This window comes from Clarias gariepinus, chromosome 23 (genome assembly GCF_024256425.1).
Source record: "Clarias gariepinus isolate MV-2021 ecotype Netherlands chromosome 23, CGAR_prim_01v2, whole genome shotgun sequence".
NCBI classification, from domain to species: Eukaryota; Metazoa; Chordata; class Actinopteri; order Siluriformes; family Clariidae; genus Clarias; species Clarias gariepinus.
Genome location: NC_071122.1, coordinates 4,509,014 through 4,524,165, shown reverse-complemented (window position 1 = coordinate 4,524,165; position 15,152 = coordinate 4,509,014). Strand labels below are relative to the sequence as shown.

The 15,152-nt window shown below is 41.1% G+C and overlaps 1 protein-coding gene across 1 annotated transcript in view; it reads right to left on the bottom strand.

Moving 5' to 3' along the window:
* Positions 1-424: 424 nt before the first annotated feature.
* megf6b (multiple EGF-like-domains 6b) overlaps positions 425-15,152 on the bottom strand; it is a 57,991-nt gene continuing 43,263 nt past the window's right edge. The window contains exons 24-39 of the mRNA XM_053483501.1: positions 14,240-14,368; positions 14,024-14,152; positions 13,751-13,879; positions 13,535-13,663; positions 12,081-12,209; positions 11,762-11,890; positions 11,032-11,160; positions 10,794-10,925; positions 8,105-8,233; positions 7,884-8,012; positions 5,302-5,430; positions 4,843-4,971; positions 4,565-4,693; positions 3,367-3,495; positions 2,871-2,999; positions 425-1,930 (exon numbers count right to left, since the gene is read on the bottom strand). Coding sequence (XP_053339476.1) covers positions 1,866-1,930; positions 2,871-2,999; positions 3,367-3,495; positions 4,565-4,693; positions 4,843-4,971; positions 5,302-5,430; positions 7,884-8,012; positions 8,105-8,233; positions 10,794-10,925; positions 11,032-11,160; positions 11,762-11,890; positions 12,081-12,209; positions 13,535-13,663; positions 13,751-13,879; positions 14,024-14,152; positions 14,240-14,368 — 2,003 coding nt within the window. The 3' untranslated portion in view covers positions 425-1,865. The remainder of the gene's footprint in view (positions 1,931-2,870; positions 3,000-3,366; positions 3,496-4,564; positions 4,694-4,842; positions 4,972-5,301; positions 5,431-7,883; positions 8,013-8,104; positions 8,234-10,793; positions 10,926-11,031; positions 11,161-11,761; positions 11,891-12,080; positions 12,210-13,534; positions 13,664-13,750; positions 13,880-14,023; positions 14,153-14,239; positions 14,369-15,152) is intronic.

The window sequence follows — 15,152 nt, the reverse complement described above, 5'->3', positions numbered from 1 at the left end:
TGTTCACTAGGGAAACGTTTTGTGCTTCTCTTCTCACAAAGGAAAACAAGACAGGGCAGTATTTACCCAGAACAGTGCTTTAATGTTTCAACATGAAACGCCTTTTATGTTCTTATACCCAGAGCGGAAACGTGAGCGTGCATGGGCTTTTTTTTTATTTTTATGAATGATTCTTTAAAAAAAAAAAAAAACACCTGTAGATAGAGGACGAGCGCTTAAAGCATCATCTGCTGTTTGCTTAGAAATTATTTTTCTGTTTAATATTTTAGAGGGATAAAGGCAAGTTTAAAACTTAAAAAAGGGGATTTTATTTTTTTAGTATTCTTCGTTGCCCTGCTTTGATATTAAGATGATGACGATGATGATGAGCACCTATTTGCACTGAATATGCATTTTGAAGAACTCTGTATAATGTATACAATGGCAAGCTTACATCTCCTCCTGTGTGTGGAGAGATACTGGATGTCCAGAATGATATATCTGTATATAGTTTGACCTTTTGTACATATATACATATAAATGGTTGTGATCACTTCGGCATTTTTTTTTTCTTTTTTTTTTTTTTTTTTTTTAATCCTTCATTGGCAGGCATTGCTAACTGCATTGTGCTTGAATTGAAATTTAGAAATGTACAGCTTCAGTATCTATGAAATGGAAATTATAAAATATTAATGAGGATGAAACTTGGGCATCTGGTCTTGTTTTTTCTTTTCCCTCTCCTTACACTTTCAAACAAGATTTTAAAAATATGACTCTTCCATGGACTATATATATTTTTATTTATACAGCATTAATAAAAATAATGTACATATCCATCATACATAAATACATTAAACAACTTTATATACTGTAGAATGAAAACTGCTGAAAGAATAATACAACAACCCTTGAGATCAGGCCTTAAATAAGGTCACTGCATGATCATTATAGTACATTGTTGCTGGTTACGAATTCAAGACAAGCAAATTATCATAAAAAATATACATATAAACTCCTGTATTAAGCAAAATAGCACCATGAATAAAGAACACTTTTCTTTGAAAACTGAACACTTTACATCGTATAAAGCTTAAATCTCATTTGCACATTGTATTATGTCCCTTTATCTATATGAGTGCAAGGTGTAGCTCGTTCTTTACATGATTTTAAACAGCCTCATTACAAGAAGACCTTGGAGCAAATGTCAGACACCAAGTATGTAGGGATGATGATGATGATGATGATGATGAGGAAGCACCTGATACGATACTTAGGTGGTGATTCAATTTGTACTTAGCAACCAGTTTTCTCCTACTACACAGGATGCTGTGCTGCCTGACCATGTTTAAATAGTTTAGAGCACCATCTGTAGGATCGTAGAGGAACTGCAACATATTTCCACTTCAAATGCAAACATATAAAAAAAAAAAAAAAAAGATGTAGGGAGTCAGATTGGTTTTGGTTGGATGAATTGGTGAATTTTTCCCCCTGCATCGCTACTAAAAATATTGTCAAAAACAGTACTTTTGTGATGTTAAATCTACAGATAAATAAAGGACAGTGTAACACGTATAACGATCATAACATAGAAACACAAAATTCACAAATGCAGGTGTAGTTCGTGTGATCGTGTGTTTGTTTTTCTTTTGTTGACAGGCAGTTGCTGATCTTGTACAAAAGAACAATTTTACTTTGTTTTTATGTTTGTGTAGTCAGTGCAGCTTGTAGAAAACACACATGATGAATGGCTTTTTGTCCTCCTCTGAGTGGGATGAGTGTGTGTTCCCTCAGCGCCGTCCTCATGCAGAGGAGGTCTGACGCAGGTTCATGGAGCTCCAGAGGAACAACACGCCTGCTCTTCCTGCTTCACTTCTTCAGGCTGTGCGTTATAAGTTGTTCAGATGTGACTGCTCATCTCTTCTGTCACGTCTGCTCAGAGGTGGAGGTCCATCTATGGAGACGACCAGATCACACCTTACACACTTGTGAATTAGGTAGAGTAGAGGTCCGGGTTACAGCCATTGGTTCTTGTTAGAAACTTGAGTGAGGAATCCTTTCTGTTTATTTACTACATTAGGTACAGTCGTGGTTGCGGTAAAGCAAGTACAGAACAGTGCTTCTGTACAAGGGTAAGGAAGTCTGCTTTAGTTTTTTAAATCATGTCGCTGATCCTCCAGAGTAAGGGGAACAGTTCTCATTCCCTCAGTGAGATGTTATTTGTCTCCTAGCCTTGCTTGTCTTGTGCTGTTAGCAGAATGTGCTCTGTGAAGAAGACCTCATGCTAAGTTTTGGTTCTTAATATTGTTAGATGTTTCACTGGCTTGAACCCGCACCCTCAGATTCCCAGACCAACAACCTAAGCCACCTGAGCGACCTCTCCCAGTCTTTTCACACAGGGTTATACAGTACAATCAATACACTAGTTCTGTGTCTCTCTCTGGATTAGTATTAGATTTTAGTCTCAGCATATTTTTTTTAAAGTTATGATTAAATGAGCACCATGTTGGGTCAGTACCAGAATGTTCCTAGTCTATTATTGTAAAATAAGAGATTCATTCTAAGGTATGGGGGAAGTTTTCAGATATAGGATTTGATTGATGTTAGAAGTAAAATTTTTAAAGCTGCAGAGAAGCTCATCAAAGCAAGGCTTCAGTGCAACAGTTTTGGGGGAAGCATTCAGTGTGTATTTATTTGTTAAAGTTTGCTCTAAAACACAATATAAATCCATCACTCATCACCATACTAAGAGATTTCTCTAATAATCTGGACAGGAATAAACATAGCATGTAAAAAATGAACTCTTATGAGCAGATGGGGGGAAAAAACGTGTTCAGTCCTCACATCGAGAGACAAACTTGAGACAAAGAATTAGTAAATGAAGTACGAGTTACCTTCTGTACACCTGGCGCCGATCCAGCCTTTCACACACACACAGTGACCAGTGCGACTGTCACACTCTGCTCCATTCTCACATTCGCAGTTTAATGAGCAGTCTGGTCCGTACCGGTTCACTCGACAGTCTAAAACACGCACAAAGGAGTTAGAAGATCAATGAGGAAACAGACACAGTTAATGTTGAGGCAAAATGTAAATAAAAATAAATTAATTAAAATAAAACTTACTGAAACGGAGTAAAAAGTGTTAATGAAGCAAAGATTCAGAGGAATAAAGATTAACTGGTAAAGTGTTACAGTTTTCTGTCTGCAAACTCAGCAATCAGTGACGTGTTTAAAAAAAAATTCAGTCCTTAGTGGGGGAAAGTGTCCCGAGTCTAATCTAACTCAGTGTTTTATCAAAAGAGTACAGTTTATCAAATAGAACATTTTTAACCCTACTGTACCTCTAGGCATATACTATAGTATAGCAATATACTCTCTATACGCTTACCTGCATCACACCTGAGTCCGGTTTTTCCTGGCACACACATGCACGTGCCACTCACGGGGTCACACGGTGTGTCGTCTGCGCAGTCACACGTCTTCGAGCAGTTCAGACCGTACGTGCCGCGCTCACACGCTGTAAAACGTTAAGAATTTTAGTTTAATCTCTTTCGTTGTACGTTTTTTGGAGCTGAACTATAACAAAAAAGTTTTTTTGTAATGCATCGGATACGTTTAATTTTGTGGCAGAATTGAATTGTTTAATAGAATTGTAATTGTTTAAATAAATGTATTAATGTATTTGTAATATATTAATAATGCTATAGAAGCAACCTTTAATTATTAGAGCTACAGTAGAGAACTATAAATTATAGTTAAAAACTAACTTTCAAAAAGTAAAAGAGACATTTGGTTTAATAAACACACTTAAAATTAAGGAATTTAAAAGAGCATTTTTATGACCTCACTTAAAACGGATACTGTAAGTGTGACTTTAGGCGTGTGCGCTCCACCGACTCGCTGCAGACAGGTCTAGACCATCACTGAGTACTAACTGTAAACTGGGTGTCCTTTTACTGTTAAACCTCTGCTGCAGCTAAAACACCTGCCATGTGTGTGATAGATACAGACATTAAATCTGTCTGGTCCTCTCCAGGAATCAACCATCAAGTCCTCCGTACAGTATTGTAACACACTGTACTGTAACACACTGTACTGCTGGTTTATTAAACACACCTAAGGTATTTAAATGAGAGCATTAATTAACAGCAGGAGGTTGATGGTGGTTATTATACGTTACTTCAATAACTCGTACATTTGCTCTGTTAACTCTGTGCTTCCTGAAACTTTTTAATGACCCCAATGAATTTTCTGTAAGCCCAAACCTTATTCACTCGACTTTATTATTCCAGACTGATTACACTGAAGATTTTAAGATGGCTATAAACTAAAAGAATATTCCTTCCACTGGCTCACTGCTCTAGTAAAAAGCTTCACACAATTTTGACTGTTTTAAAAACTATATACGAAAAAATACATCCAAAGCCTTTACATTAAAAACTTTTCGATGATCTACAAATTCAAACTTTCGGCAAAAATAAATGTTTTTTTTTAAGTTCATTTAAAACGGAAGCTGTGAAAAGCCTTCCTCTTAATTAATTCTTTTAAATGTTAATTTTTTTAACAGTATAACTTTAATTTGTGACCTTTCTGGCAGTTTGACCCCCAATATCCAGCAGGACAGATGCAGTGCCCGTCGCCGGGAGCACACACAGCTCCGTTCACACACTCGCAGTGCTGCTGGCACCGAGGTCCATACAGACCCTCTGGACAAGCTGTAACACACACACACACACTTCGCTGAATAGTACTGTAAAAAGACAAAACTGCTGATAATCAACAATGTGCCTGAGGGTTAAAAAAGTGTGTGTGTGTGTGTGTGTGTGTGTGTGTGTTTGAGAAAGAGAGAGAGACACACACTCACCATGCTGACACTGATGACCGTAGTATCCTGCTCCACACAGACATGATCCTGTCACCTCGTCACATGTGCTGTTGTGCTGACACACACATTCCAGTGCACAGTTTGGACCGTACCATCCCTCAGGGCACTCTGAGACACACACACACACACATATATATATATATATATATATACTGCATCTTATATGTATATAATCTTGTGCACTCGCAACAGCGCACGAACACTATACAGGATGAAATTTTAAGCCCCGTCTCCTCTCTGATTTGATTAGTGGTTGTTCATAAACCATAAAACACTTCTGGGTTGAGTCGCACCGCAAATTCAGTAATGAGAATTCAGAGTCTGTACTCATCAGTCCCAAATCATTTTCAATTAAAACGGGAATAATTGTTGCTTTTTGCCCCCCACATTAAAAAACACACACTAAGTTATGATGATGATAACAGTGATGCCACTCACCTCTCTCACAGTACGGTCCAGTGAAGCCGAGCCCACACACACACTTCCCAGAGACTGAGTCACACACACCTCCATTACTGCAGTTACAGCGCTGAGAACAGCCTACACCATACCAACCTGAAGCACAGCCTGAGTACACACACACACACACACAGACATACAATTTTTTCCAAGTGTTTAAGGTGTTAAAAGCATTTAGTAAAATGTTTTCTTTTTAATCACATGAAATTATACATTTTCTGTGTGTACTATCTTTACTACATTGTATATATTACACTACACTTTTACTACAGTATGACGTTCTACACATTTTACTCGCTTCACTATAGTACCTGTAACACACTATAAGAACTGCACTGATATTGATCTTGTGCTACTTTATAATCATGGTTCTCACACTTTTTAGCTCAATCTCCAGAGCAAACCGCTACGAATCACTACTTATAATCATCCAGCAGGACCTCAGGTGGGGCAGAAACATCACCATCACCACCACCACGCCTCTGTAACATCTGACCTGTGTGTGACAGATACAGAAATTAAATCCATCTGGTTCTCTCCAGGAATTAATAGTCACTTCCTCTGTATGCATCAAGTTCAGCTCTGCAGTTTCACTGTCCAAACGCAAGCTACCAAGCCTCATCAACAGCGCAGGAAGAAGAACCGTCTGGCAGCTCCGCCCCCTTACTGAGCTACACCCATCCCAGGTGAAGAAGAGAGAGACAGAGAGAGAGAGAGCAGGGAAAATAATGCTGTCTCCACACATCCCTGATGCTGTCTATTTCAGTGTTTCTCTTCACCGCAGAAACCTTGAGGCAGAGTCCTAAAGTCCCACAGCAGCAGACACCAAAAGGGTTTCTTCCCCTGCACTAGCACTTAAATAAACGAGTACAGCGCCAGAGTAATGCACCACCGCGTTAGTCTTACCCGTCCTGACACACTGTGTAAGTTTGGTGAAGATTTAAGAATGTCACAAAGGGGTTTCCTTTCTGTTTTTGCTGTTATTTTGGGATGTACAAAAATATCATAATTCTCAGATTTTCACCAAATTCACACTGTAAATCGATGGCTAATAAAGGGGTGCACTTACTTTCGTCCTGTCACTCCAGAGCTGGGATCTGAGCTTCTCAGTTCCATTATATCACACTTAAACAAAGCTAAAGTTTAGGAGTGCATAAACTTAATTCTGTAAGTTTTGAGGTAATTTCATGGATCAGACATGTTTTTCCAGCACACTCACTTGATACCTGATCAGACTTCATGTTTCTATCAGAGACAGCATTTAGGTTTTCAGCAGTTTAAGCTACAGTAGCTCTTCTATTGGATCTATCGGACCAGACGGACCAGCCTTTACTCCATACATGCATCAGTGAGCCTCGGCTGGCCGTAATCCTGTCACCGGTTCGCTGGTTTCCTTCCATGGAGCACATATGTAACATGTGCATGGCTTTATCATCATGGCCTGCTCCCCAGTCTGATGTGGCTCATGACTGTGTATGAGGTTCCACAGTAGTGAAGAAAGTGGAATGTAAAATCAACTCACATCTCAGAAGGTGGTTGGGAATCCCTCCAGGCTTCACATCAGATCAGGGAAATTACAACTACCCCTCTCTTCCCTGGTTGAGGAACTACAAGTAGCCAAGGTCGCTATGCCACAAGTAGCAGGGTGGCTATGACCCCAAGAAACTTAAGAAACGGCAAGGTCAGAGAAGATGAAATAAAAACCAGGTCGAGTCGGAAGTAGGGTTGGGTACCGAAAACCGGTACCAATACGGCACCGGTACCACCATAACCAGTATGTACCAGACCGAAACAGAACGCGAATTTCGGTGCCTTATTTCGGTGCCACTTAAATGCCTGAACTGTCGAATGAATGACGCAGTTGTAATAAGCATCAGATTCATCAACACACATGAAAAGATACCCAACCCTAGTCGGAAGTGGGAGGCCTCAGCAACTCTGACTGGAGCCAAAGGCATGGGAGGAGGCGTTTAAAAGGAAGACCGAACACTATAAGAACTTGGTGTGGAACTGCAGGGGCAGACGTGGTTCTGTCCAGTCGTAGTGGGATGTAGGGGCTTCCCAGCCCAATCAGTATGTAAGCTGATGGAGAAAGAAGGCAGTGAGAGAAAGAAGAGCAGTGCAAAGGCAGAAAGAGCCTACAGTACTACTGACCCACCAACAGGAAGAGATGTTATGGTTAATGGTCGAAACACTTTGGGATCGTTGGTAACCATCTGATGACACAACCTCCTGGCTAAAGGCTCCAGTCGTTGCAAGATGACTGAAGGAGAAGCATCCAAGGACGTATGCCATAACTTAAGGCTGATCAGTATATTATTTAATAATTTTAATAAAATGGCTCAATCTTTAATGGCTATAGTACAGTAGATGATGTAGATCTATTTCCATTTAATCTCGTGCACTGATTATGTATTTTAAGTGCTACTGATGATGATGCGCCACAATGCACACGCCTTTAGAGGTTTTGTGGAGTCCAGGCTTTGACGGGTCTGAGCTGATTTAGTGGCTGATTAAGTGCGTGACCTCAGTCTGTGTATAACCATGATCAGTTCACTAACCTTGCCCACAGTCGTCTCCTCGGTGCCCAGGAGCGCACACACACCTCCCTGTGACTGGGTCATTCCTCATCCCGGCCCTGCAGTGAGCGACATGGGCACAGTCTTGCCCGTAATGCCCGACCGGACACGCTGAAACAAAATATAGCCTTAAATCACTGCAACTGAAAAAATATATAAGATGCTCTGTAAAGAAATATGAAATTTAAAACAAAACAGCTCACTGATGTTGCACTGAGCTCCTATAAAACCAGGTGGACATTGGCATGCGCCCATTGTGGCCTGACACACCCCGCCGTTCACACACTGACACTCCCTCTCACAGTCTGGACCATAGCGCCCGCTCTCACACTCTAGAAAGACACACAGCAGACATCAGGACACCTGATTAAAGGAGCGGTATGTCATTTTTGAGACGGTCCAGAAAGAAACCCTGAAAGAAATTGTTAAACAATGCCATTTATTTGAAAAATATGACTAATTATACAAAAGGAATGTTTCTTATTTACGGATATCGTTCACGTGAAGTCATTAATTATTACATAGTTGTTTGACTAATTAATTTAAATCCTAATGATAAGTAAAATAACCCCAACAACCCTGATCAAAAGTTTACATACTGTATCCTGGAACGTTTGTCCACATTATAAACACGAAGGCTGTCACACACAGGTTTAAATGGCTGTTAAAGGAAAGTTTCCACACCTGAGACTCATTGAAATTGTAATTAGTGTCTGTGCTTAAAGAGTCAGTGAGTTTCTCAACTCATGAGATGGTGCACTGATTTGACTGGATACTGCACCATGGAGAAACTGCCTATAGACCTGTGTAATAAAGTGGTTGAACTTTATTAAGTAGGAAAAGGACATAAAAAGATATTTGGTACTTGAACACAAATGACCTGCATGGTTGAGATGGCAGGAGAAAGCCGTTACTGTGCCCATGCCACGAAAAGGCCGGCTTGCAGTACACCAGACAGCACCTAGACAAGCCTCACAGCTTCTGGAGTCATTTGGAGTGATGAGAACAAAACTGAACTCTATAGTCACATCAACAAATGCAATGTTTATGTTGGAAAGGACATTATCCACACTGTAAAGCATGGTGGTGGATCTCTTGTGTTTTGGGGCTGTGTGAGCTCCAGTGGCCCAAGGAAGGTTAGTGCAGGATGAAAGCAACATCTTATCAGAAAATAAAGGCAGACCATTTGCATTCTACAGTACAAAATCTGTGCATGGGACGCTCTTGGATGCTCCAACATGAAAATGACCCAAAACACAAGAACAAGTTGACCCTCCAATGGCTACAGCAGAAAAAGCTGAAGGTTCTGGAGCAGCCATCAGTCTTCTGACCTCAATATCATTGAGTCACTTTGGGGAGATCTCAAACATGTGTAACCCAGCTGGAAGTATAGGGTTAGACTATAAATAAAATATTGTACCTGCTTTAGGTTAGGGAAATACAATTAGTTTTGCAGTTAAATAAAATTTATTTAATATTTACCGGAAGTCAGAGCCAGCGAACGGAAGTTGCGCAGAGTGGTGCGGCGGCAGGAAAAAAAAAACAACCGAATATAGAAAAGGTTTGTTGTTTCGTGTCGTCACATTAATCGCGCTAAACAGTTATAAACTCTTCTTCAGAGTTAAGTGAAAGGAAATAGTAGTACAAGTGGGTGAAGAAAGCTCCACACAGACGGTGTTGAGCGGGAGGATTGCTGTTTTGCCGAGTCGCAGTACTTCTCTGATCTCGGTAAGTTAGCGTGGTGCGGCTGCTAGTCGGCTATATGCTTAACACTGCTAGTGGATTCAGTCATAACAACAGCATCATCACTGTTAAGCGCGAGTTACTATATTTTGTTATACCTATGAACGTAGATATGTGACTATTGTTTAAAGGATGACAAATTAAGTGTTACTGAATGTTTGTTAAATTTTACAGTGTGAGCATTGACTGATGTAGATGGTAAATTTCTAACAATTGAATTGAGGGTAATATATTGATGGAGAGAGTACCTGCATATTAAGTTTGTACTTTGTGATACTGTGCTTTATACCCTGTTGTACAACAATGAAAAGACTTTAATTACGAGTCAATAGAATTTATAAAGAACAGAAACATATCATGATCCTGTTGTAAATGCAGGTCAGGTCTTAAGAGAGTGAAAACCACATTGACGTCCGCCGTGAGGAATTACAGAATTAGAGATGGCGAGCCACCAGCTGATCTTTATGGAACTCAGCCGCTGAGTGAGGAATCATTGGGGTAGGAGGGTGCCAATCACTTGGAGTGGCACCCGCACATCTACAAGCATCATTATAGGAGAGGAACTAATGAACATTTCACCGGGAAAACGGAACTGGTGTAGAGAGTGATCACTGAACTTTTATTTTGTTAAAAGGGCCCATTTTTTATTTTCCATATTTGTATAGAAATTGTGTTTTGTGTGATAAACAAATTAAGACTCTAACTGTTCAATTCACTAATTGTGTGGTGTGTTCTGTTGCACTAAACATCACAGCTCCTTCCGAACCTAGACAGATAGGTGTACTCACAGAGGGTGGGTTACACATGCAGTTCATGCAAGTCAACCGAAAGATTTACAGGAACTGGATGCATTTTGCCAAGAGGAATGTGCAACTATACCACTTAATTATGAGTCAAGAAGAATTTTGAGAATTAGGTTAAATTAATTAAAATGCACGATTATTACAGAAGACTGGATGCAATGTCATTCTGTTCTGCTTTACATATGAACTTGACTCCTCTAAAAAATAAAATAAATTCATTTTGCCTTCTCACTCAAGTTTTCTTTAAAAAAAAAATGGCACAGATTTAGCAAATTTTTCCAAGGTATGCAAACTTTTGAGCACAACTGTAAATAATGTCAAACGTTTAGCATCGTAGTCACTTTACCCTGATCACATTTGGGTCCGGTGTACCCTGGAGCGCAGTAGCACTCTCCTGACACCGGGTGGCACAGCTGGTTCCTCTCGGAGCACTGACACACATGATTACAGTTAAGGCCGTAGGTGCCAGGTACGCAAGCTGCAAAGATAGCAAATAGCGTTAAAAAAAACGTACAGTGCAAGAGTGTGTGTGTGTGTGAGTTTATGGCAGCGTGTGTGAAGGGCAAGGATCCGGCTGCACTTACTCTGCTCACATCCATTTCCAGTGTACCCCGGCGGGCAGCCGCACTCTCCGCTAACGTGGTGGCAGGAAGTGCCATGTGGGCACGTACACAGCTGGGAACAGTTACTTCCGAAGGTTCCAGGCAAACAGGCTGAAAGAGACAAACGCTACTGTTGTTATAACACTGTTTCGCAATCCTTATCATCTAATCATTTATCTCAACCCAGAATTATATTTTTTACAACTGGCGTAAAAACCAGGTTCGTTAAAGTATCATACTTACTAATGTATACAGATTTGGGAGACACTGACTGGTCAATATCACAAACGCCCCTTAAACTACCCCTGTCCATAACATACTGTAGCTCAGGGTTTTACAGTGATATTAATGTGAATTTCAGAACTGACACAAATTTCTGTGGATCATTTTCGGTTGATATCTTAAGCAGCACCAAGAACAGAACTTGCACGAAACGATTGTACAACTCACAAACAAGAAACTTGTGGGATAAAATGAGACTGTGACAGAATTTCACACAAACTCACTGGTGATTATTTACGCTACTGTACCACAACCTCGGCGAGACGGGCTTACATGCTCCACTGACCTCATAGTTTTTGTGCAAAATCTTCATTTGATTAACGAGCAAGTGAGGCTTTAGTGAGATCAGGGACGGATACACACTGTGTCTGAGTGGTGTGTAAAGGCTGGACTCTATAGTGTACTGTAGGTGTGTAAGTGCCGAGCGCACCTTTGTCACACTGAGCTCCTCGCCAGCCTTCTGGACACACACATCTTCCACTGACATGATGACAAGAAGCTCCATGTCCACACTCACACTGCTCCTCACAGCCCACGCCGAAGCGGCCTGAGGCGCATGCTGACCACACACACACACACACACACACACACACACACAGTATAGGAAAAGTGCAACATGGGTTATTAAAAAAAAACTTTACAGATCCAAAATGTAGAAATGTACCATCTTACTACACATAGTTGTACTGCATGCTAGGAATCTTATTACTATTAGAAACAAAGCGGATCAGGTTTCTCCTCCGTGCTACCTTTCTCGCAGCGCTGTCCCATCCAGCCGGCTCCACAAACACACTGTCCGGTCTGCCTGTCACATTGACCCCCATTCTCACACTCACAAGTCCGCTGGCAGTCCGGCCCAAACCGGCCCGCAGCACACTCTGAAACCAAAGGAACAGAAAGACAAGTGACTGTAAATACAGTAGGCTGCGTTAAACATAAATCTGGTCCTCAGATTAATAATAAAGCATAATTAACGATACAGAACCGACAAACACATACACACACAGACAGGAGGCCAGTATTTCCAGCTGTGTTAGGTTTGGTGGTAACATCTGTACCGTGTTGCCCGCAGGCGTGTCTTTTCCACTCAGAATGTGACTCTATCTTTATAAACAAATAAAATGAGCTGAATTGAATTTGGTCTCCAACAAGCGTGCAGTCTAACATCTTAACCAGAGCTTTGGCTAATCTGGATCACACAAAGCCTCCAGGATGCGTGCGGTGTGTGTGGTTAGCGAGTTAGCGGGTAAACACACATCCTGGAGCTGCAATCCTAAGAGTTATGAGGCGGAAAAATAACTCAGGACCGAGGCAGATGGGGAACTGGAGGTCTTACACCCACGGTGGTCTAAAAGACAGCGTGTGGCCGAGAGCACCAGTAAACGCCTGACGCTAACGCTAACGAGCTGAGGACAGGAGTCAGGAGTCGGGAGTCGGGCCTGCTGCTGCCCAGTTTTGCTTGCCAAGTACCAGTCCACTGTATATAGTTAATTATATGAGTTATATAAGGTCAAATCTCTTAATGATGGCTTTACAGTAGCTCTATGGAACTGTTAGTGGATTTTATTGAATCACTATCTTAAAGTGAAAAATAAGGAATAGATAATAAGATCTGCTCTGATTTCTGTTGACGATTTGGCTAAACAGACATCCTACACATAGTCAATTAGAAGAAGCACTTCTCGCTCTTTAAGTCGCACTAGACTTAAATCGGGAACTCTAATGAAATAAAAATCATCCTGATGAGAAAAGACACTTAGTGCTGCTGGAGGGTGTAGTGTAAAGAGCACTCTGGCACAGTAATGACTCGGGAGAGGACGGGATCCCCTTCGAGTCTGGTTCCTCTCAAGGTTTCTCCTTCATCAGGGAGTTCCTACTTTGGCACCGTCACATCTGGCTTCCTCATTAGGCACCGAAATGGATTTCTGGATTTCTATAAAGCTGGTTTGTGACGACAGCTGTTGTTATAGTGCTGCAGTAAATCTCAACGCAACTTTCTCAGAACTGCCCACCAACCATAGTTTATTCTCCACACTTTTTTGGCTACATAGGACCTGCTTAAATTCTTAAACTACTTTCACCATCAACGTGGTAAAGATATTCAGTACAACATACTCCCTCTGGGTACCAGGATACATTCTCTGTCTCTCTATGTCTCTTTCCTGTCTCTCTCTCCTCTCTCTCCTCTCTCTCTGGTACTGACCTCGCTCACACGCCATGCCCGTCCAGCCGTTGGGACAGGAACAGCGCCCGCTGATGTGGTCACACGCCCCGCCATTCTGACACAAGCATCCCTGACTGCAGCCTAACCCAAACAAACCCGCCGGGCATTCTGGGAAAATGTAAAATAACGTCTCATTGAAATTACATCTCATTATATCTAATACACTCGCTACTGAAATTCAGCTCTGTTCCTCACTCTGTGTGCAGTTCAGTCCCGTCCACCCTGCCGTACACACGCACTGTCCTGTAACGCCGTGGCATCTCTCACTGTTCTGACAAGCACAGGTCTGAGAACAGCCTTCACCGTAAAAACCACCGGGACATGCTGGAAGAAGGATAAAGAGAGGACATGGGGGACACATATGTGTACATGCATGCAGGTTTATCAATAAATAAATAAATAAATATCTCCCTAATGAGATCATCGTTGTCTTTGCAGAAGAGATAGTTTAGATAACTGTGCGCTTACTCTGGTTACAGCTTGGACCAATCCAGCCTGCAGGACAGGCACATTTCCCACTCACGTGATCACAGTGCCCGCCATTCATACACACACACTTGTGCTGACAGTCCAGCCCATAATAACCCTGAGGACAGGCTGATACAACGCACACACAAAACAACTCGTTTAATAAGACATACAAATTGTGTATATATTTAAGGCGAAGTCTAGAAATCCACTCACGTTTCTCACAGAACGTTCCTGTCCAGCCCACTTTACAGGTACAAGCTCCACTTACATGGTCACATGACGCCTCGTTATCACACTGGCAGCGCTGCCGACAGCCCAGGCCAAAGAACCCAGCAGGGCATTCTGCGAGAGGGAAAATCGACAGAATGAAGACCTGACTTGAGCCTGTATGTGGAACTGTAAAAGTATAATACAGTCTGGGGGGGGGGGGGGTCATTAAAATCACAACGTTTACTACATTGGAACTGAGAGAAAAGATTTACCGAGGGTATGGGCAGGGTTAGAATTACGTGTACAGTAGTATAGCATTAATGTTTTGTGGGCGTGGCTAAAATACTTACTTTAAAATAAAAAATAAACTAACCTGAAAATCCTTTTTTTTAAAAAAAAAAAAAAAAAAAAAAAAAGCTTACATAGTCAGTAGAGCTCATTAAAACACTTAAGTACGGAGTTAGGTGACTATGGCTCATTATAATATTTATATAGGGCTCATTAGCATATTTAAGTACTTAGTCAGGTGACGTTGATCTCATTATAATATTTAGGTCATGTCACTAGAGCAGTACAATATTTTTATAATACTGAGTCAAATTATTATAATATTTAAGTACTCAGTCACATGACATAGGGCCCATTATAATATGAGAGTACTGGGTCAGGTGACTAGGGTTCATTATAATATTTAAATTTTTAAGCACCAAGTGACAAACATTCAATAAGATAATAAATGAAACGTATCGTTTCCCAGTGGGCCGCTGGCCAGTGTGGGCCTGTCCAATCAGCACGCAAATATATTTGAAAAATGATGGAAACCATGATATCGCATCTCTTGTCTATGAAGATAGGTCATCATCATCATCATCATCATCAGACACTGGTTCATCATCACTGACCTGCGCACATTCAG